This window comes from Rhea americana, unplaced genomic scaffold (genome assembly GCF_003343005.1).
Source record: "Rhea americana isolate MKP2758 unplaced genomic scaffold, rheAme1 scaffold_65, whole genome shotgun sequence".
NCBI lineage: Eukaryota > Metazoa > Chordata > Aves > Rheiformes > Rheidae > Rhea > Rhea americana.
Window position 1 is genome coordinate 4,473,204 of NW_028186812.1, and position 24,239 is coordinate 4,497,442.

Sequence of the window (24,239 nt, forward strand, 5' to 3'; positions counted from 1 at the left end):
TGCAATCATATGACTTCAGCTGTTACAACAGCTGCAAGCATTATTAACCAATAAAACTAACTAGAACACACTGTAGGTTAGAAATACACAATGATGGAAATATCATATTGGGGAAAAAAAAAGGAAAAATGCATTTGAAAGGAAATAGTATCAGTTATTGTAAGGATTAGAAGCTCCTTACAAATTCCCAAGCTCAAAGGCCACACTGTTTCTCTTAAAGAAAATGAATTCTCTGAGTTTTGTATGTAGAATGCCAGTTCTCCTTGTGAAGGGARTATCTCTTAGCAGGCATTTGATCAGTGTGGATGCTATTAAGAAAGTAATGGCTCATTTCAATTGCTGAAACAGAGATATCCAGTGTCATGTGAGATGCTGAGTCTCCAGTTGCCAGACCAGAATGGGGATGGTCTCCAGAAGCCCTGTTTTATATCTGACAGCATCATGCAGAAATGTAGTATACACTAGAATGTCCCAAGTGGCCATAGACCTCTGTGCTCAGGCAAGGTAATGGAAACCTAAATGTATATATTTAGAGGCAGAAAGGATACAGCATGGTTATCAAAGTCATGATTACTTCTGAGAATTACTTTAAATGGGGATCTGAGAAAGAAAGGAATGTTTTTATCTGGTGACACGACCATGCACTGCAAGTATTGATCAAGGAAAAATTTATTTACAGAGATTTTCAAATACAAACATAAAATAGCACATTTATATATATATTTTTTTACAAAAATGAATATTGAATAATAAACATGGTACAGCACAATACGACATCAATGAGCTAAACATAACAGYGACAAAGTCTATGTCTGGAAGAAGTTTCCTGTTAGTCTTACATAACCAACAGAGTTCTACAGTACCATAAGTGGTATTTTCAATGGACAGAAAAACGTCCATTTACTGCACTTCATAAAAGTACTATAGGCAAAGGCTACATATGCCAAGTAATTATGTTGCATTTTTGTAATAATGCTGATAACACAGAGGCTTAATAAAAGTCCTATAGGGCTGATTAAGCAGCGGCTAAATGTCTGGGGAGGAAAGTGTGTAGAGCATATACAAAATACTGATAAAGTGGCTTATTGGTCCCCGTATTAAGTTTAACGTACAGGTTAAAAAGTGTCGTAACACTGAATCTTAAACCATTGGAAAGGAGTTTTTTCTAAAAAAAAAAATAGAAAGAAAAAGAGAAAGTGGGGCGGAGGGAGAAAGAATCGCACCGAGACGTTTTCCTCTCTGCTCGTTTTGTGCCATGGTCCACGTCCGTGCGCGCGCGCGTGCGTGCGTGCGAGCGTGCGTGTGCTTTCCGGCGCGCCGCGCGGAAGGGCAGCGCGGGGAGCAGCCCCGTCCCGCCGACGCCGCCCTGCTCCCACCGATCCACCGCGGCAGCGGTTCGCCGCTCGCCGAGACGGAGCTTCCCCGGCTCAGGGGAAGTCGCCTTCTTCGAGGGGCGGCCCCGGAGGGCTGGGGCCTCCTCCTCCCACCCCCGGCTCGCCCCTTCCCCACACGCACCCCCCGCCAGCCCCCCGCCGCAGGAGCTAGAGCACTTGCGAGTCCCGTGGGCGCCGCCGCTCCGCGCCGGGCRGCCCCGGCGGCCGGCTCCCGCTCAGTACGGGTACTGCTTCTGCTTCTTGCCCGAGAAGCAGGCCAGCCAGGTGCAGATCAGCATGGCCGCCGCCGCCCCGCCGCCCGTGCAGTAGTAGGCCCAGCCGATCTCGCAGGTCCCTGCAACGAAACACCGCGCAGCGTTAGACACCCAGGGGCTGGGGAAGAAGCACAAATCAGGCATTTGCTACATCCTTGGCGTTTCCAAGGGTTAAAGCTGGGAGGCTGCTTTGGCCCCRCGCAGTAAGAAGCGCTCCTGTAGGTTGCAGCGGATCCACCTCGGGAAGGAAACGCAGCGTTGGAGGAATTGGTTTGCCTAGTGTTTTTTCAAGAAATTAGAGAAGCAAAGCTGTTTAAATTGCTCCCCTTCACTTTCTGTAATGGTTCATCAGACAAGCCTCCAAGCTCACTTGGTTGGCAAATTGCTGTTTTCAACACAGGGGGAAACTACCCTTGACAGCTAAAGTAGAGGTTGCTGGCGCTGAAAATATGTTAGCAGTGGAACAGGAGGCCCCTCCGCTTGCCAAGTCCGGAGAGAGGCTGTGGGACTGGTTTGCACAGCAGCTGCAGCCAGAAGGTTTTCCCCCACCCCCTTCTCTTTTTTTCTCCTTTTCTGCTCTCCRGGCAGCTTCTGAAAGCTCGTTTCGCTGCTCCAGCAGAACACTCAGTCCTGCTGCACGTAGTTCAGTGCTGCGACCTGCTTCCTTCRGAAGTAGCTGGGTGAATCAACTCCTACCACTACCACAACGGGGCTCGAAATTGGACTCTGCTGTCAACTGCTAACCGACAACACGACCAGGATTTGGTTGCAAGGAAYCCACTCACATCCAACTCACACAGGCATAAACCTTTACTGGGCCAAATCAAAACTCCTTCTTTTATTGCTTTACCCTACAYGCAATCCCTGCAACCAAAACCTTAAGGAAGGAAGGGAGGTCAATGGCTAAGGAGCATCTTTCTCTCCCCAATCTCTTCTCTAACAGTGCATATTGACGGTCCAAATAAATGAGCTCCCACACACTGAAGCCTATGTTCAGGATGCACGGGGTTCCTCCAGCTATGTGGTGGAGATGCCCCTGTCTGAGTAGCTACATGATAAGAAGGAACTAGGGAAACTGTACCTTCCAAGGAAACTCACTCGGCCTGGCACCTGTAATGGCACAGCCTTATCTGCTGTGTACTGCTCCACGACCTTGTGCATTAGGCACAGCCAGCTGATGGACCATATGGCAGACATCTGCATCTGGCAGAGCAGGATATGGAGTGGGTGACTGACCAGGACACTGAATTTCCAAGAGGCAAAACAGGCTCCTGTGGCAAAGGAGCATGATATCGAGGGAGCAACTGCATGGTGTCTGCTGTGGGAAGGGAGTCCCCGAAKCCGACCTCTTAAATACCTAGACAGTAATGTCAGGACACAGTGATCTCACAGAGCAGTGATGGAAGACACACCAGTGCAATAGTGGTATTATGATTAATACAGTTAATAAYGATAGCAAAATGATTAGGAGTTGATGCTCTGGAATTAAACACATTAAGCATTAGTCTGTGCCACCTCAGGTTGACACCAAAGCAGCATAGTACTTGTTTCATTTTTTCTTCAAAATCCTTAAAWCTTGCTTTAAGTTTTTAAAAAAATATCCTGACGTGACCACATGACCAGACRACCAGGTTGACCTAAAGGCTTGGAATTATTAGCCTCTCTCCTTAAAATTACTTGCTGTTATCTGGTTATGCTTTGTAGATTGACACCATTCTTGGCTTCCTTAGAGAAGACTATGCAGTAAGTCTGTCTTCCTACAGAGAAGATCAACAGAAGCCACAGAGAGCAATGAAGCAACTGGAAATGAAATGTACTGCATGCTGATCCTTGCTCACCCTCACAGAAGTCTCAGGAGCGACCCGCCTATAGATCTTCCATTTCTTTGTTTGTATACACACACATGCCGGCAGCTTCAGCTGGGATTTGCAAAACAGGATTTAAGCATATACAGGGTGTCTAAATCCATAGAACTGCTTTGAAAATCATCATGTGTATACCATGGAGGGGGTTCCTAAAGCATTTCTTGTGATAAGATAGCTGCCATCTGACAGTTCTTTTTAATTGCTAAGTATTTCTGAAACTATTGTAATTATGGTAGCTTGAAAAATTAATTCTTTCTCATGCTATTTCCGGGTAGAAAAAATAAATATTTAAATGCTATTTTTAAAGGTGTTTAAAGATTCACCTGCTAGCAGTGTGCAAAGTGTCTCAGCTGTGACATAAGTTGGAGTAGAATAAAGGAAATTTGACCTCTTACAAGGTATGATTTCAACTTTTGTGCATTGGCAGTAGGAAAGGAGAGAGTACATACAATGCACATTAGGAAGACAGAACTGTTAAATCAGTGTCAGAGAAATGCACTAGAAATAYCAGTTGCACATTCAATCTGGGATGAGGAGAATAACAGTTATTTCTCTATATTGTGTTCCATTTACTCTAAGGATCACTGCCCTACTTAATGCTCTAAGGCATGGCAGGCAGTGTCTTGATCTAACAAATGCAACGTAGCTCACAAGTATGAGCTGGGTCAAGATGAACAAAGGAAAGAACAGGAAAGAGCAGGAGAATGGATGAAAGAGCAGGGAGACTGACCTTAGAGCAGTAATAACTCAGCAATAAACTTGGCCATTATTTCCAGCCTGTGTCAGGAGCCATGGGAAGCCTTGGATAAAATAGCTTGGTCTGTACTTGGATGATGCTGAGCAGACTAGCATTTGGAGCTATTGTGCTGAAGAAGAGCCTGTATCTAGGAGGGTATTTGAGTGCATAGGACTTAGTTATACCTGTTGTAAGTATAACTAAGTTCTAAGTCCATAGCTAAGTATAGCTATGAAGCCTGAGAGACTCTGTTTCAAATGTATCTGCTGAAATGGATGATTGACTGCACCGGACAGCCACGTGTCAGATTGAAATAATACTACYCCCTTTATAATACTGTACTGTACTGTATTGTGCAAACACAAGGGAAAAGGAAAACTGAGTTTGTGTTTTTGCTCTGATGCTCTCTTTTTCAATGCACGTATGAGCTATTTTAATCCACTGCACCCTACAGAGAGATTGTTGGTTGTCAGTAACTGGGCAATTTAGCTGCAGTTTAACTTSGAAAATGACTTTTTCTTCACTTTGATATTAAACTCTCCACTTAAAAGGAAGATGAAGCTTTGTAAAGGGCAGGGTTTACAAATGATTAAATGTAACACCAAATCAAATAGTAATATACCTACAGAAAAGTCTTCTATTAGAGAAAATGGACCTAGTTTTCGTAACATGTATTTTTATAGATCCTTCTTCATGTTCAACTTTAATTGCACTGACATCCGCAGGGGTAGTCATGTACTTAGAATGAAGCAAATAGTTAAGGGCTTTGCAGAACTGGAGCTTAAATTCAACCATCAAGTAATGCACTTTGCCTTCATGGAGCCCATCATATTAAATATTAGAACTGCAGTTTGCAGCATTGCAGTCTGTCATTTTTTTAAGGTCAAAATTCTAAAATCATAGAATCATAGAATCAGTAAGGTTGGAAGGGACTTCTGGAGATCATCCAGTCCAATCYCCCCGMTCAGCAGGGTCACTTACAGCACGTTAGACAGGGTTGCATCCAGGTGGGCCTTGAAGATCTCCAGAGAAGGAGAMTCCACAACCTCTCTGGGCAACCTSTKCCAGTGCTCCGTCACTCTCACAGGGGAGAAATTCCCCCTCACCTTCAGGAAAAACTTCCTGTGGTTCAATTTCTGCCCATTGCCTCTTGCCCTGTCACATGGGACAAATGAAAAGAGTTYGGCCCTGTCCCCTTGACACCCTCCCTTCAGGTACTTGTACACATTGATAAGATCCCCCCTAAGTCTTCTCTTCACCAGGCTGAAGAGGCCCAACTATYGCAGCCGTTCCTCATAAGGCAGGTGCTCCAGCCCTCTGATCATCTTTGTAGCCCTGTGCTGGACTCTCTCCAGTAACTCCATGTCCCTCTTGTCCTGGGGAGCCCAGAACTGGACACAGGACTCRAGATGAGGCCTCMCCAGGGCTGAGGAGAGGGGCAGAATCACCTCCCTCCACCTGCTGGCAACAGTCTTCCTAATRCACCCCAGGAGACCATTGGCCTTCTTGGCCACAAGGRCACATTGCTKSCTCATGGTCAATTTGTCATCCACCAGCACTCCCAGGTCCTTCTCTGCAGAGCTAAGGGCTAGTGCCTAGGGTTATTTCTCCCTAGGTGCGGGTCCCTGCACTTGCCCTTCTTGAACCTCATGAACCAGCTCTCCAGACTGTCCAGGTCTCTCTGAATGGCAGCACAGCCCTCAGGTGTGTCAGCCACTCCTCCYAGCTTGATATCATCAGAAAACTTGCTGAGGGGGCACTCTGTYCCCTCATCCAGGTCACTGATGAAGAAGTTGAATAGGATGGGACCCAGTACTGAGCCCTGGGGAACATCACTAGCCACAGGCCTCCAACTAGACTCCATGGCACTGATGACGATCCTCRGAGCTCTGCCTTTCAGCCAGTTCTCAATCCACCTCACTGTCCGCTTGTCTAACCCACATTTCCTGAGCTTCTCTAGGAGGATGTTATGGGAGACTGTGTCAAAAGCCTTGCTGAAGTCAAGGTACACAACATCCACTGCTCTSCCCTCATCTCCCCAGCCAGTCGTTCCATCATAGAAGTTTATCAGATTGGTTAAGCAGGATTTCCCTTTGGTGAATCCATGCTGACTGCTCCTGATCACCTTCTTTTCCTCCATATGTCTGAAGATGACATCCAGAATGAGCTCTTCCRTCACCTTTGCAGGGATGGAGGGGAGGCTGACCGGCCTATAGTTGCCTGGGTCCTCCTTCTTGCCCTTTTTGAAGACTGGAGTGACACTGGCTTTCTTCCAGTCYTCAGGTACCTCTCCAGTTCTCCAGGACCTTTCAAAGATGATAGAGAGCGRCCTGGCAACAACATCCGCCAGCTCCCTCAGGACCCGTGGRTGCATCYCATCTGGGCACATGGATTTGTGGATGTCTAGCCTGCCCAGAAGGTCTCTAATCCTATCCTCCTCAACCAAAGAGAAGTCTTCCCTTCTCCGGACTTTCTCCCTCACATCCACCTAATTATATGTTGCAGTTAAAACAATTAAGTGAAATTGCATCAGTCCCCAAATCCCCAGCCCTTGCACCACAGCTCATGTTTTCCTCAAGAATGCATGCAGGCGTACATATATATATGGGCATGTAGGTGTGTGCAGGAACGTGCATATGTCCTTGCCCATAGGATGAGTTGGGTCTGGCTTTATGCCAAAGTGATTTTCCCAACAGCTGAAGTACTCTTCCAGCTGATACAGCTGATATGCATCACAGCATCTTCCTTCTCTGCACAGAACTGATGCTGCTTTTTACAAATTACTGTTTACCTGACAAGTCAGTATGGAGAAAGAAGCTGCAGTTTCAGCATTTTGTTAGGTCTGGTTCCTTGTTTTGTTTTGTTTCCTTTTGTCTGATAAAGGAGGGCATTGGAGTTCTTGCCTTCTGGTTGCTCACTGAGGCAGGACTGTCCAAGTCAGCTCAGGTAAATTTGTAGCCTGCCATTAGGACTTCTGCCTTCAGATTTGGTTTATTGGGATTCGCAGTAAGAGTGTCAGGATTCATTTTCAAATCATGAATCAGGGACCCTGCAGCTATAGAGCTAGAAGGTCATTTTCCAAGCAACTAAAAGGAGGAAAGAGTGGGAACATTACACTCCTTTCCTTGAGGAAAAAGTACAAAGAGCAAAGTGAGTGAGGAGGATACCAAAAGAAGATACAGCAGAAAGGAGTCCCATAGAATATAAGAGAATATTTACTAAAGCAAAAGAAGCCAAAGAATGCAGAACACAAGTTTTGCTGTGGTGGATGGGCTTATTACAAAACACTCACATGCCTGACTTCTAACGTGATATTCAAGGCCACAGTATGTGCCCCTCTAGATCACCTCAAATATATAAGGCAAAAATATAAGACAAATTTGGGGGTGAGTGAACTTTGGCAACAGAAACTCTATGGATAGTTGATCTGCTGTGGAACTCTGCCAGGACCCATGTGCAGAAATAGAATTTTACCAGGATATTCATGATACCTTATAAAAAATTATCACACAKAGTTGTATAGTTCCTGGAAATAACATATGATTTTCATCTAAAATAACCAATAAATGACACTTAYGAAAAAAATCTAGTATATGTAATTGTCTTGGATGCAAACCTGTTAATAGCAAGACTTAGTATCTTAAATATTTTCACCTTACTTAATTTTAAGACTATCCCAGGCTTGCAGCCTAGATTATTTGGCAGACTCTAATCATTTAAGTAAGTAAAGCCTGGCTTCCAAGAGGAAGAAAAAAAWTCAAGATTTTTTTTCTAGTCTGAAGAATAAAATAAAAACTACAATTCCTGCTTGCAAAAACTTGTGCAGAAACTCTAATTAAAAGCTTCACATGAGAGTACTACAGGGGAATGTGAATTCATGCAATCAATCAGGGTGTTGGAAAAATAATCAGAGAATAAAGTAAAGAGTGTGATGGTAAGGGATATACAGGGATTTGGAGATATGAAAGCCACAAATTAATGTAAGAGATRATCAGCTAATAAATAAGAAGGCATGATTATTTTGAAACAAAGCCAAGTTAAAGAACGAAAGAATTTTTTTTCTTGACATAGTTAACAATGAAAAATAGTCATGTGAAATCAGCTACAAAAGCAGAAAAAGAAGTTAAAACTTGGAATGCATCCAAAAAGGATTTAGTAGTTATGTGAAAGAAAGAATGAACACTATATAAGGTAAAACTGCAGCTGAACAAATAGCTTAGGAGAAAATAATGAATTTGGTGAAGATAGCTTCTTTCTGTCTGCTGTAGGGATGCGATTTTCTCAAGGCGCTTTTTGTTTCCTTTTTTAGAAAATATTATTTCTTAAGTGTGTACAGATCAAGCTATTTTGCTTACTTATTGTTTCTTAAAGAAATTTTACGGGTATTTTGGTCTGTAATCACATGTGTGGAAGTCTCAAAAAGTTTAGAATTATGAAAATTRCAAAATAAAATGTAGTAACTGTGAAATTCTTCAGCTCTGCTGTTTGCAGACACTTGTATGACCAAATCCTCCTTTCTTTGGAGGATTACAGAATTTCATTTAATCAAGCCTCAAATTTGCTGTAGGCTTGCCTTTACTGTGGAACAGTGAGGACAAACCAATGCTACCTGACAATTTCAACGCTCAAATTCCCAAGAGCAAATAGCTTATGTCTCTAACAAGGAGCTCTCCCAACCCCTTCAAAGAAATCAGCCATAAGGTCACTCCCTGCAGGAAGTGAAGTTAACTTCACCTCTCTTTAGATAATCCACAGYGCAGAGAGCCAGACTGAACCAGCGCCCCAAACTTCTTCTAGTGACAATGGGGAGAAAAAGTTGCTTATAGARGACGACGCACTTCACCTTAGGGTAGATGTCTAAAGTATGGCAGGTGTACTCTGCTTGAGTAGCCCCCATGTTTCTCTTTTTACCTACAAAGGGTTTCTAAATAATAATTCTAGCCATCCTGCTAAAGTAACAAAGAGCACAAGGTGTCTGCTCTCAGGTGGTCTGAATTGCCTTCTGGATGTCCCTGTTTGTCTCCATTGACTACAAAGGGTCCTTGCATGACTGTGGCCTAACTCTGGCATCAGAGAAAAGCACCTTAAGTTGGACAGAATGTATGTTGGTTTTGATATGGTCACCAGAGCCCTATAAACATTTAAGAATGGAAGTTTTCTAGGTAGCACTGAAGGGGAATTGTTTCTTGGTGAAACACTTCCTTTACTAACGTGTAGGCTGACTCATTCATTTATCTGAGAACGCAGCAGCTGAAGCTCAGGTACGCCCATAAAAATTGTTCTCTGCATCAATCAAAAAAAAGGGGGGAGGGGGCACCAAAACTGGTAAGAACTCTGAGCTGTTGCAGAGGATGTGTGAACAAAAAAGCAAGCTTTGTCAGATAGATTGCTCAGAAGAAAACACAGCTTGGAAGCGCTTTCTTTTTAATAGGATTCTAATAAACTGTTCTGCCTTCAAAATCTTTTTCTTCATAGTTTTGGCAACACTCAGATAGATGCTGTATGTCAWCACTCAGACAGATGCTGAAATGATGCCACCTAAGGCCAATTAACTAGTTAACAAAGCTTTTTTTGTATTCACTGCTTTCTGTGGGGTTTTTATGTTGTTATTTTAGTAACTGCACTTTTGAAGATCATTTACTCTAATATTTCTACAGCAAAAGTAATTACAAGTCAACAGTTCTCTTTAAGATATTTCAAACCCTCTAAAAGTGGTAGAGGAGAGTCTTAGTAATAACGATCTGAGGAAACAAATACCCCTCAGCAGAGAAGCCTCTGACAGCTTTTAACAATACAGCTGCCTGTTTAGTTCAGGATGGGAACCAGCCTTTCAAGCTGCTCTCCTTAAAGCGGCCAGGAGAGCCCTTTCACAGTAATTCAGAGAAGAGTCAGCATGGAGGGCCATCAATGGTGCATTTTTGGAACCATCTGCTTTGGCCGATGCTGGCGCACCACACCGGSATGTCTGTGTGTGTGACTGCTAGTGCTAGAGGAGGACAGGTGGAGAGCATGAAACAAGCAGACAGGATCCAAGAGGATTTGCATAAAAACAGGTCAGGGCACTGTTCCCAGCTTCATAAGAACTGCCACAATGGCATTAACTCAAATAAGTACAGGTAATTTCAGGATTTTGTTATTTTCAAAAATACATTAACTCTTTAGTGTTTTTAATAACAAACTCACTTTGGTGACAAAACATTGGCTTGGCACACAAGGCAGTGTGCCTTGTTTTTCTGTTATCACAGGGTTAAATGAGTAAGACCACAACATCTATAACTTCAGCCAAACCACAAAGGGTACTTTGTGAGGGGAGCTCTCACAAAACTCAATTTAAGCATTTAGCTTGGGAACAAAAAAATTACACCCATTCACATTAGGTCCTTAGTGATTCTGGGAAAAATTTTCAAGGAAATCCRGCACACGCTTGAAGCCCCAGGTCCCTTCCATTAATTTTTTCACATAAAGGTAAACCAATGTCTTGTGTTTGGACACAGACCCAGAGCTGAGGCTCTAGCAGCACRTAGAGTAATAATTGTCTATCTCAGCCTGAGTCCTCATCAGCCGTACTCCACAGTCTGGCCAATTAATGCAAACCACGTTCAGTGGCAGCTCCTGTCATCTGTGAGCCATCAGGTTTGGGAGCAAGCCCCTTCCCTTTCAGCTCTCCCTGCACTGCTGCTCAGCTGCAGCCGGGCATTTCTGCACTTGTCCCTGTTCACAAGGGTGAGTCCCGAGCAGCTCAGTGCTGTACCCTAATGCCCAGCTGGTCTGCCAGCAAGACATGCTGTGGGAGCAGGATGTAGGCGGATACATGGGGCATGGCATGCCAACTCCTGAGGTGGCGTAAGCCTTTGCTGCCAGCTCTGAAGGCAGTAAACACCAAGCCATGTTCATGGAACAAATGATCATCCACCAGAAAAAACAGGTCCTAGGTAGGAAATACACAACATAAAAAGTAGTCTCTCACAAAAAGGAGATAAAAAAATTCTGGAGGATTAAGCATTGAGGCTGAGCTGTAGCTGCCCAAATATGCCATATTTACCCAAAAGGAAGACAACATTTTTTTCCATGTAGTTTAATTTAAAAATTGGACATCATGTTAAATTTAGTGTCCTTGTTCTTTCAGGTTAATAAAATAATTGAATAATATCATTTCATACATCTGGTGCCTGGAGAATGGCAGCTGGAGGACAGATGAAATTTCCTAAGGTATCTAAACCAATACGAGACATCTACATTTTGACAAATGAATCCCACTCTAGACAACCATTCTGCTGTGCAGACTCTTAGGTATTGGTCTTGCATTGCTCTCTCTCAAAAAGCTTGGTTTGGCAAGATAAACTGCACATGCTGCATTCTCTCCAGGAACTTAACTGGAACATAGCTACCGCCTCATCCATCGCAACGGAGTACCACTGCTTCCCCAGTCCAGGGTACCTCTGAGCACCCAAAGGCTCAGTAGCCTCTGTCTATGTGTCTAGGGAAATCTATGGCCAAGAATGGAGTCCTTTATTGATTTTAGTCATTGAAAATTAGTCCTAACGTGCACACACATATGCACTCACATTTTCCTTTTAAAAAAAAGTCAGTTCAGAAGTTTTCTTCACACAGTTTAAGTTTTACAAAATATGGATGTTTTTGCAAGTGTTTGGTGTGGTCTTCAATTTAAAGCAGGTTCCCTCTGATTCTTAAAATTTCATTTCAAAAACTTCATTTTTTCAGCTATTATTATTATGCAGTGCATTTAAAAATKAAAACAAAAGAGGATATTAGTGCTTCTAGCTCAGCAAAACTAAATGTGCACTATATGATATGCTATAAAGATACTTTCTGTTGGGAAACTGCCTGCTAATTCCTTTTACAGAATACAGGATTCTGCAGATCTGAATGACTTTCCCTTCTTTTAGTCAGCAGCTCTGTACTGCTGAGCCTAACTTACCATATTAGCACTGCCCTGAATGGGCCTATGGGCAATTCCAATGTATAAATAACGCAGCATAACAGTAACAGCTTGTGCTGTGACAGGAGATTAAGATGATTTTGATCCTTCCTCAGATATCTGGTAAAAGAGTAAGACAGTCTCTTAGCACATGCGCTGCTAGCTTTTGGCGCTAGTCTGTACCTCAGACATTAATTAGCCCATGGCCAAACACTAATGAAATGAAGAACATTTGACTTGGTGACCAAGCAAACTGTGCTGGTTTCAAACACAAACACCTCCTTTCTCTCCATCCCAGTTATTTATATTGCCCCTTTTCTAGGAGTTACCACCCTAAAAGCAGAGGCAGAAGCCTCTAGTCCATAGCTGCTGTTTTGGTGGGAACAATATCTTGTATTGGTTTAGATACCTTAGGAAATTTAAACTGGTACAGAGCAGAGCCCTGGAAGCTGCAATATTTCTGCGCACTCTGATGGATAGCCAGGAAGTACAAGCAGAGGGGCAGGACAAAGGGCTGGGAACACCGTGGACTTAATCCACTCCAACAAGATTTGCCAGACCTCATCTGTCAAAGCCCTAATGTTATCAGTGTGGGTTATTTTTCATGAATGCAGAAAMAGATTACTAGCGATGAGTAGATGGTGGGCCTCTCTACAGATACACTGTTGACTTACGGAGGTTACTCACAATCCTCATTACCAAAACAGCTAGTCTATTGAGTTTGATTTAACTAGCTTGGATTGTCCTTGGCATGATATCTTCAACTGAAGAATGACTCCATCTTTTAGAGACTGAGTTATACAAATGCTTCTATTTAATTGAAAAGAAATAACCCAATTAAATACACCAATGTGTAAGGAAACCATTTGGACATAGTTCACATAACAAAAAAACAGAAATAAATATCCAGTTTTAAAGAAAGCACAAACTACTAGGCATTTCAAGATGTCAAAAAAAAAATTGGGCTCGGGTTTTTTTTAGAAAAGAATACCCAAATCCACTTATATGTAAATTAAAAGCATGATTATTCTTCCTGCAGCTTTATTAAATACTGCTTTGGAATGTATATAAAGATTGGGGGGTGGTATTTTCTCTTCACAGTATGGGCTATCTCAGCAGTATTTAGAGAGCCTATTATTCTGAAGCCTTTGTCAGAGTGACTGAAGACATGAAAATGCATTTCTTATCTAGCACAGCCCCTAAGGATTAGGATTTTTATGGGTTTATAACATTGCTATTTATTTCTTCTAGTTTCTTCTTTTTATTCATCTAGTTATGAGCATGTCTCAGGGTTTTTTGTCTTGTTTTGTTAAAGTTATTTTCATTTAATTGCTAATTCTGGAATATTTCTGGTTAACATAGCGTTCTACAATGCAAAATTCAGTTGTTTCTCAAGTGAGTTCTTACAATCTTGCCTCTGTATTCACCTTTTGTCCTTCTCATCCTCCAATAATGTAGATTCAGCTCCTGATTTCTCTCTTCTACTTCCATCCTCAACCTTTTTTTTTTCCCCCCTCACTCATTGCAGGTGCAGAACAAATCTCACACACCACTGAATCCTGCCTTCACTGGCTCTGTGATCGAAGTTGGTCAACTTTGACCCTCTTTTCCTAACAGCACATATGTATTCCCCACGTCCCACTTTTCGTCCATGCCAGAACAGCATCTCCGGCATCYTTGAGGAGGATGCAGAGTGCTGTCTTGTTCAGCACCCTTGTGAGAGCCCTCTCCTTTGAGAATAACTGCATGGGCTGTGAATTAGGCTCATAATGCCATCCTAGCTAGCACCCACAGGAGCAGGAGGAGGAGGATCAATTCTCCCATCGCCACCCTTTCTCACATCAACAAATCAGCCCAAGGCTCATTGCAGTGCAGCTTTTCTGARGGTAAACTTTGAATGCAGTGGGTGTATGTTTGGTTATTAAGACAACTCATTTCACAGAATGAGAAACAGACAGCATAGCACTGCAGATTAATCAAATTAAATATTCAAATCAAAGCAATAATTACTTAAATTTGTCTTGAGATTTAGTGAGATTAAATCTTTGAAACATCAGTTTTGGCCTTTAGGCTATAATGAGTAAACCAGTCTCTAAAGATTGAGAAAAGACTAGAGAATTTGGGCTATCATTAACAAAGAGGTATTCCTCAAAAAAGATGAGAATCCTGGCTATTAAACAGTCTTCACAGAGTACCTCTTCTTTACTGATGACATTGGTAACTCAGCATCAGCCAGGCACTGACATTAACTTAAAATCCAAGCTGATCATCTAAATTCGCAACCAATGTATGTGGAAAAAAGCTGTTTAGTGGCTGAGTGAAAACCACTACAGCRAATTTCTGTTCTCACTATAATCTGTTAATTAATGTGTTACCATAAGATTCTAACACATCAGTGAGAACAGCACTCCAGTCAAGTCTAGCTTTGCATTAATACATGCCCAGTATACTCCTGATCCAGAAAATATTGTCAGAATACAGTTTCACAGTTAATGTAATATGTCCCCTGTTCAAAATCGCTATGTGTAACTGGAAGAAAAAGCTGAGAGTTGAAATCTTTCACTGGARTTCTTTTACTGACTTCATTGGCAAAAAATATTCAATTTATCTAACTTGATAGTAAGGTAAATTCAGATGATAAAGACGGTCTCAAAGTCTCACTGTGTGTACATCCATGTTTATAACTACAGTTTGGAATCGCCTTTGGTCACCAAAGAGCTCAGACTGGCCAATTAAAAAAAAAAAAGTCTCATCTGGCATTTTTATTCTTCAGATAATACTGCAGACGGGTAGTGCTTTTCTGCCCGCTGAAGAGAGCAGAATACCAAGAAATGACTGAGGTCTGGGATGGAGGAGACTGCCAGGAGGTAAGGGCAGGACTCACAGGAACAGAGCTTCCCACAGGTTGGAGTGGAAGAGCTTCAGTCTTCACCTGCTAGCTGGCTGGTCAGCCTTTCGAACAGGGGTGCTGCTGAATGGGCTGACTGGGAACAAAACCAGACTTCTGCATCGGCTTGATTAGGAGCTAAGATGACCAGACTGTTCCCTACAATAGCTGCTCTGTCTTTTTTCCCAGTCCTTCTGCTACATACTTTGAAAGACCTTTCCTTAGAATTGGGAATATTTCTGAGGCACTTTTCCTGATAGCTGACTATACATTATTATTCTCAGTTGCACCCTCTCCTCCATTTTTCTTCTAGGTTGAAGGAAAAAAAAGTGTTTTCATGCTTCACTGGAAGGAAAAGTTAATATTAATAGCACAGAACATATTAGAGCACAGAGATATTAGAATAACAAGGTAAAGCTTCTGAGAGACATTACATAACTCCTGGGCAACACTATCAGTAGTGGCTGCTGGTAACACCAGCAGCAGCAGCGGCAGGGATGGGTGAGGTCATTGGCAGTGAGAATTTCTGGTCCTATGCCAGAGCAAATGCACTTCAACACACACCATAGGAGTGGTGTAAGCAAGGGTGGCCTGGAGCATTTCTTTAAAGGATTTTTTTTTTCCATAATTTGATGCTATTTTGTGCAACTCTGCCCTCAGTCTCAGTTCATTTGCAAATCTGCCTAAGAAGCATTTCGGAGACAGAGARAAAACTCCTTGCTCTAGAAGCCTGACAAAGATACCAGTGCAAATTAAAAAAATAATGAAATGAGTTTGTGTTTAACTCTAGGAAACTATTTTTGCCCAGTGTTCTTTATAGTGGGATTATTACCAGGTTACCAGGAACCCTGTACACTCAGGCATTGAAAGGATTTCTAATATTTAGTTTGCCAGGACTGAGAAGCTATGTGTGCGCCTGCTCAGTAGTTTGAGCTCAACCGGTGGAAAGCCTGGATGCTCAGTCTCTCCTGCTCCATCAGGGGGGTTACAGATCCTCCTCTTCCTCAAGCAATACAAGATCTGGGTTCTCCTGAGCACTTACAGTCTAGGGAATAAGCAGTTACACAAGTCCTTCTAGGTAAATGAGGATCTGCATGTGCGCTCAAACATTAGACCCCCGATCATCCACATTGCTTAATGCTTAGCTCCCTGCTTGGCCTGTTTTGGACCACCAATGAGCTCTCTACAGAAAGGTCTACCAGCATGGGAGTAAGCCTAGCTTGGCCACATCCCTAGCTCTCATTCAGCCCTCAGTGTAGACACCATCATTAAGGCCAGTGGCTTGCTAGAGAAAAGGTTTTCATAGGGAGTAAGTGTTTCTTATCAGTTTCCCAAGTATGTGAGCAACCAAAACCATACTCTTTAAACTTCAGTAGGCCATAAGCATGCCGGACTTTAAAGACAGACAACTGCACTGGGGGAATAAATTAACCTGACATGTTCTGTGATATGATGTCTGYCTACCCTGACAAGAACTCCAGGGATGTCAGCTCCCACATCACAAGACTACTAAATCTGATGTCTTAAATACATACATAGACATGTATACGTCTTACACATATACACCCAGTCTACTGTGTGTATGCCCACAGTCTTACAGGAAAATATTTCCAGTAGTGATATCAGAAGTCCCATGCCTTAACATCATGCCTGAAACATGCAATAGGAATACCCTAATGCACACAACTGGGTTGTTCCACCAAGCCTGCCCTCCTGGCCTCTCTCTACTTTTATGAACAACAGACAGGAGAGAGTCTAATGTAAGTGAGATGCTCTGACGGTGACTTACCCAATTCAAACTGGTTAGAAAGGTTATCACAGGTTTGTCTTACTTCTTCACTGTCCCAGCCAAGAGGATAGAGAGCACAACCAGAGCCAATCAACAAACCTACAGAAAAAAAAGAAAATAGTCATACAAAAAACTGCCATTAGTTTAAACAAGGRCTTGAAGTCAAACTGCCATATAGGAATCTTAGAAAAAGTCTYTTCTTGTTCCAAGAACAGGAGAAAATCATTTTGACTCCTATTACTGCGTAGTGTTTTCAGAGGATGTCTGGACTGCAGTGTAGGGCAGAGCTACCTACCTACCTACTGCTTACAGCTGGTCTAAGTGCTAGAAGAAGCTCTGTGCTTTTGAATTCCCCTTTCATTATGCAGAACTGCTACATATTCTGTTTGGAGAACTCCATGCAGGGTTAAATTGAAGCTGTGCTAATCACAGCACTTATAAACTGATTGTTTCTAATTAATTAAAACAACAATCAACCAGAGTCTATCATGGTTGCAGCAGGAGAAAGTAAATCAACAGTTCTACTAATTCCTTGCCATTTTTCTTTATTTTCCAYCCCTTCAAAAGCCAAGAAAGAAAAATTTCATGTCACCTGATCAATTCATACCACAGGTACATGCCACACAAAGTTTTCTCAAACCATTTCAGCAAAAACAACTGGTCTCTTAAACCATTCCACCTATTATTGTGCTTATCTTAACATTCACAACATGCATTGCTTTCTCCAAACCTCACACCGTTCAAAACAGATGTGTTTTAGCTAGGTCTTTCCCTTCACAAGATCTTACTGGGGATCACCCCATGGGCCAAGATTATTTTGCAGAAGTGACATTTTTATCATATTGCATTCTCAGCTGTCATTGCAGCAGCTGCCAAAAAGCAGGTGTAGTTGGCAAAGTTTTTTCTGATAGAGATTTTACAAGGACATTCTAGAGAACAGTAAAATATATGTTATATTTTTTAATTCTTACCTCCTTTTTGTAAGATCTTTTTGTAAGACTGAAAATGAATCACTACRTAGATAACAGGTTGGATGTGCCTGGCACTTTACAGGCTGAAAAGGCAGRCAAGTCCTCAAAAGTTTGTAATCTTTTACATCTTTTCCCAAGATATTGGATGCTTTTAGCTTATCASCTCCTTCGCTGCTGCTTTAAACATGTCTGCCCCAGTTCAGGGCCAAAYATGGGCTCCTTAAATCTGCCTCCACTAAGTTCATTTTTGCTACTAAATTCTACTTCTTCCTTTTCTTGCTGGGCAATCACTGCCTACTCTTCTCTTCGTATCTACATTGCTTAATGGAAAAGAAATCCCTGAGACAGCCTCATCTCCGGTGGCACATTCTCCCAACAGCTACAAAGGCATAAAAGCAATTAAAGATACATGAATGCTAGATAGTTTTACTACTTTGCATGACCTGGATATGGTTGCTTCTAATGTCTTAGCTAACTGCTTTCACAGTATCATCTGATTCCCCCTCCCCCAAGGGCTGCAGAGCTAACAGAAGCAGGTAGAATCCACATAAATGAGAGCTCTTTCTAATTAAATTCTCAGAAAGATGTTTTTCAAGCAAGGGAAATTAGGGCAAAACAGGGTCTACATTTGTTAAAGACCRCTTAAGACTCTCAAAAAATGACTGAATTTCAGATGAACTGTTAAAGTTAAAAGGACATTATAAAGCATTAATAGCACTGTCTCCTAAAGTGCTGGGAACAGCAGAACCCTATCTGGCAATGAAGAACTTCACCTCTGGAAATGAGAATGGTGGTAGAAGGGAGAAAGAACCTGTTGAATCTGCCAAAAAAAATGAACCAACCTGACTCAATTGGTTTCAACCAAATTGGATCCCAGACTCACTGGGAGAACTCAAAAATGCTAGAACGGCTTCGATGTGAGGGGCAGGAAAAGGAGCACAGGAGTTTGGAGGGAAAGCAGGCCTCCAGTCGCCTGCACTGGATCAGCTGAAAGGGCAGAGAGCCCTTTAGTCACAGATAGGTCCTGGGAAACCTCCCACCCAATTCTTCCAAGAGAGCACTACAGCACCACTGCAAGCAAGTGAAAGGACAATTAGCATGACAATGCCGCCCCTCAGAAACCAGAACAAACTCTTCCTCAGCACTTGCCAATTGCTCTCCTCAGGTGGCAAGCGTCGAGAGCACACTGCATGCATAGAGGGCTGCTTGTTTGCAGCCCCCTTTTGGGTTTGTTGCGGTAGCGGGTTGTTACTATTTTTTTTTCCCACGAATATTGCTCACAGGATTTTGCACCCCGCTAGAGCTCCTCCTCTTCTGAACCTTTTGTATCCACTCACTCTTTCTGCCTATCATGGTACACTGCATAGAGTGGCCACAAGCATTAGCAACTTCCTTCCTTCTTTCCTTAGCTAGACCTCTTATCTAGTCTCCTTATCACACTCTCTTCCCCACTTCTGTGAGTTCATCTCTGTAAGCCCAAAACTCCAATTGCAGTCAAAATAAATTGTTGAGGTCAGGCCACATCATTTACTTGGTGCTTCTATAGTACCTCACAAAAGTGTGCCTTGGCCTGGATTAAGCCTTAGTCTCTAACTTTAGTTTAAATTGTAATTACCTGTGATGAATAAAAATAATAATTATTAAAAATAATCCTAGATTTCTTCTAATTTATTTCACAAAACCAGGAAACTTGAATCAGCCCTGCAGAGCCAACAACTTCAAACATAAGGCTTCCTTACACAAAGATACGATGTCTAGTCCTATTCTCTGATCAACTGATGTAAATCTAGAAAAATTAAATGAAGGGATGGGTAAGAGATTACTACGACTGTAAAATCAAGGTCTGTCTTGCGCARAAATCCCAGTGATGCAGTCAAAATACATCAGCAATCCAACAGAGTGTACTATTAAATTGCTCCGAAGGAGCAACTGCCTCACTCAGACATAGGTGCTTTCTATTAAAGCCGGTCATTCCTCCCTAATAACCAGATCACATCAACTACCTCTGAGCCTTGTCATTACCATGCCTTCCAGAAATGAATGCACTTGGTAAGCGCAAACTAGCGTGCTATGACAGGAAAACTCCGTAGCCCAAAGAGAGCTGACTCTCCAGCTGGCTATGGATTTCAGCAATGCCAAGTTTCTTTTGTAGAGTGCAAGCCACCATCTCCTGCAGTTTCTTTTCTTCTCACAGCTTCTACTGACTGTGAAAATGCGATCAAATGGGAAACTACTGCCTAACTTCAGTGCCTCTGTGGCCCCTCCTCAGAAAGCCAATTTCTTACTAATCTAGACTAGTCCGAAGCAGAGCGCTTTTCACATTTCCCAAGAGTCTCTAATAGATCAAAATAGGATTAACACTGCTCGGACATTAAACTTGTGAAGTGACCCTGAAGTGCAAGCAACAGCATGTTTATGTGCAAAGAACAAGGCAGAAAACCACAAAACAGCTGCCTGCAGAGCTCAGAGGCTCCGTTTAGCAAACGCAAAACCTGCCAGAGACCAAGGGGACTGCCAGGAGCATGGGGCTTGGGGCCGTTGGCAAAAAGACTCTTACAAATACTGACTAATTTTGTGACAGGTACCATCTGAATACAACTCCTAAAGCTGTTGCTTTGACATTTTTTTTGACATCACCAGTTCTCAGTTGGTTTTGATTCACCTTCAGATATTTTCCTGTGGTGGTGCAGATATGGCTGTCACGGATTTAGGTCTATTGGTGAAACAGTTGTTTTGTCAGATACTTTTTGCATGCAGGGTACAGGCTAAACTCACCAAGCTGGCTTCCAATATAAGATTTCTAAGAAGACTGAAAGCCCATTAGTCAATTGAAAGATTCTCTTTTTCAAATTTCACAAATTTTGGGTTATGCTGTGAAGTGTGTATATAAATATGTATGAGCATGTGTGTGCTTGTATGCATAAYGGTGCTGACCCTGCCCCATTGCTTTCAACAGGATCTTGCATGAATGCAGCAGAGCTGGATACATGAATGAGCAGTGAAGATGGTACATGGAGCACCATGAACTGGCATTAGAGATCTCATATTTTATAGAGCTGGACTGTGCCTTCCTGGTGTGATTCTGCCCAGTGCAAAAGCCCTTCAGCCCCTTCCTTCCTTTCTGGTTAATCCATCCTTGTTTGTAAGTAACAATATGTGTGTATCAGATACTGGGAAAACAAAAGACTACATGCTATGATCTCTAATAATTCATATACATCTGATTTGTCTAATCACAGAGAATGTAGATCCTGGGGAACAGCTGCAACCTCCATTTAAAGATCTAAGTTAAATACAAATGCCACAAACCCAATGGAAAACCTTAAGCCAATTTTACAGCTTCAGTTGAGAGCAGTTACTAGTTTAGTTCAAGAGTGCACAACCTGACCTGCCCTATAATTAATGTATTTAGCCAGCTAAGCTACCCAGGACACCACACCCATCTTTACAGCTGCTTAAAATGCTTAGGATGCCTTTAAACGTTCTTTAAAAGGGAGGGAGGGGACACCAAGCTGCCCTGCTGTAATTACCGACATCTGTCATATTCCATTATCCACTACAGTTATTCAAAAAAATAAAAAGGAGGAGGGAATATGCAGCAAGATGTCCATAAACGGCAGCCTCATGGAAGGGACTGCAGTTTCGAGATGTGAAAGAGTCAGTAGGATGGGGTAGCTGGCAACAGAGGCGCTAGCGGCATTTGGCTTTTCTGTTGGATGACATGCTGTATGCCAATGGAGGTGTTGGCACTGTCAGCGACCAGCTCTTCTGGAGCAATTTCACATTTGGAAATAAAAAGGACTTCTTACTCTGTGTGAAATCTGAGGATCTGTTAATCACTGCTGTTGCAAGAGTCACGGCTGACTTCAAACACTAGCATGGTGCATGGGGACAGAGCCAGAGGGCTGATTTCAGCATAGCCAGCTTAGGYGATGCAAAGCTTGAATTAAATGCCAGGCTTCAACATTTAACTGGGTCCCATTTAGCCACTAGGCTCCTTGTACAGTCAATGAAGAGAGCTGGATRCTTCCAAAATACCATCTAAAAAAAATCTGCACAGTAAGTGAGGAGCTGCCTACACAGTAAGTGTTAACCTTGCCAACACAAAACACTAGAGTAAAGGAAGCACCTAGCACATGCTGGCCCAACTCAGGCCTTGGTCACATCTATCCACCCAAGAGCACAACCACCTTGTTTCGGGGTAGATTTCTGACTGAGCTGGGCTTATTTTTTGAAGCCCAGGGTGGGGGCAGGAGCTGCCCACCATTTCATGATGCAGGAGACTTGGGTCCAACTTCTCCCTCAGCCTGGGGGTGTTTATACCCRCTATGCTGCATCTCAAGCCACAAAGCCACGAAATACTGCAGAAGGGCAATGTAGGCCTGGAGGCGGAAAGGCAAAGCTTCGAGGTCACTGTAACTAAGGGTTAAGTATTGTTTCGCACCCCTGACTTGGGCAGATGATTGCTATCATTGCCCTGACTGTGCCGCTGCCACTGGTGCATCTTCTTCACAGCAAAAGAAGCTTTTAAAAACTCCAAGTCATTTTTTTCTCAACAATGCAGTTGTTACAACTTTAACTGAGGCCCTGCCACCCCACTGGGTGACCACACAGCCCYTTTACAAGCAATGCACAGCTGCGCCCTGCAGATGTGGCATGCCAACAGCCTAGAAGTTGTGCAGCTACCAAGCTGGGTGCTGGGGAGAGGATGCTTCAACAGCAAGCTACTCAGAGCAACCTTCATCCCTCCCAAAGACAGAACAAATAAACAACTGCCTTCATTATCACTTGCTGCAGGTATAACTTGTGGTCATACTGTACAAACACTTAGCATTTGAAAGACAATTTTTGTTTGTCTAGTGTAGAGCTCCTGATCAAAAATAATTGCATGTAACAGATTCTGCATATGGCTGATACTGCTGAGCAGGGGGGCGGAGGCGATAGGACAGTAATTACATTAGAGGCTTGGCACAGATCTAAGTTCCATCTTTGAAGTGATAAAGATATGATTTGTGGCATGAAGCAATCAGCTTACTCAAATAGGTAGAATATGAACATCTATTAATATCTACAGGAATAGCTTGGATATAGGCAAGTCTAAAACAATAAATACAGAAAGATTAATAAACCAAGAAACATTAACTAGATTTGGCCACGGGCTTGTCTGCACAGTTGTGCTCAGAGAAGCCAAGGCCAATCAGGAATATTAAATGTACAAAAACTGAAGCTTGCACATTCCTATGGTGGGACGTCCTCAGACTCCTGGTGTGGCTTCAGTGGGAGCCTCCACCTGAACATCAGATGTGTATATGACACACATTGGCACTGCACCATAAACTGGTCTGTAGTTGTCCTGACAGTTAGCTAGCATGGCCTGTTTTAGAGACTCGATTCTACCCCTCCCTCATACTCTGCCCCCATTACTATATGGCTCATTCTGTTGTGTTCTCAGCCCATTAATTCATTGTCTCCTCAAAAAAGCAAACCTTATCCAATGTCCTTCCCTCTCCCTTTCATAGGATAAAAYTAAGCACATAATTCAGATACATCTGGTGGAGGGAAAAAAAACACATCAGTTCAATCAATAAAGTGAGGTAGCAATGGCAATATGTGAAGTACTTAGCTTTGGACTTAGCCTCACAGTCTTGCAGTTAAAAAACACATTTTCAAATAGGAAATAAACCAATGGTGACATTCCTTGACTACAGCCCTTTTAAGAGCCTACAATGCCTTTTATATGGACACTGGGAATAGAATTCCTCCCTGTATAACCCCAGCTCCAGTTATAGTTATACCCTACAAATGCAGTGAATGTGATTGCCCAGGTACCAGAAAGGGCCTCTTTCACCAGCAGTAGGAGATGCACAACTGTAATCAAGGGCCTGGAAAGTATCTCTCAAGATGTAAGGAACCCAGTGTTACTTTCAGAAAAAAACAGCCTAAATTTTCACCTAGAAAAATAAAAGAAATTGATCAAGCTTGATATGTGCAGTACTGAGAGAAAATAAAAACAGAATTGAATGCTGCCATACATATAGTCACATTTTAGTGAGACATATCTTCCTTTATATATCTTCCTCCTTTTTTTTCTCCCTTATCTTCTATTTTTCCATCTTTCATTTTTGGACCTRTGCAGAAAGAAACCTTGGCATATTTTTCCTGAACAACTCTAATGAATACTGCTCTTCTATAGATATTCACGMCATCTGGAAAAGCTGACAGACACAAATTTTGAAGTCAACCCTTTCAAGACCATTTTAATGATGATTTTCACTATCATATCTTTTCTCTATAAACCAATCTGATCTTCAAGGATGATACAAAGTTTTCACAATCCCATCTGCCACTTGAAGATACAGTAATTTCTACATGTAAAACAAAACCAATTTTGAGATGCAGCACAG

At 42.4% G+C, this 24,239-nt stretch overlaps 1 protein-coding gene across 1 annotated transcript in view; it reads right to left on the reverse strand.

Moving 5' to 3' along the window:
* Positions 1-651: 651 nt before the first annotated feature.
* LHFPL6 (LHFPL tetraspan subfamily member 6) overlaps positions 652-24,239 on the reverse strand; it is a 147,301-nt gene continuing 123,713 nt past the window's right edge. The window contains exons 2-3 of the mRNA XM_085320662.1: positions 16,865-16,963; positions 652-1,728 (exon numbers count right to left, since the gene is read on the reverse strand). Of these exons, the coding sequence (XP_085176788.1) occupies positions 1,610-1,728; positions 16,865-16,963 (218 nt within the window). The 3' untranslated portion in view covers positions 652-1,609. The remainder of the gene's footprint in view (positions 1,729-16,864; positions 16,964-24,239) is intronic.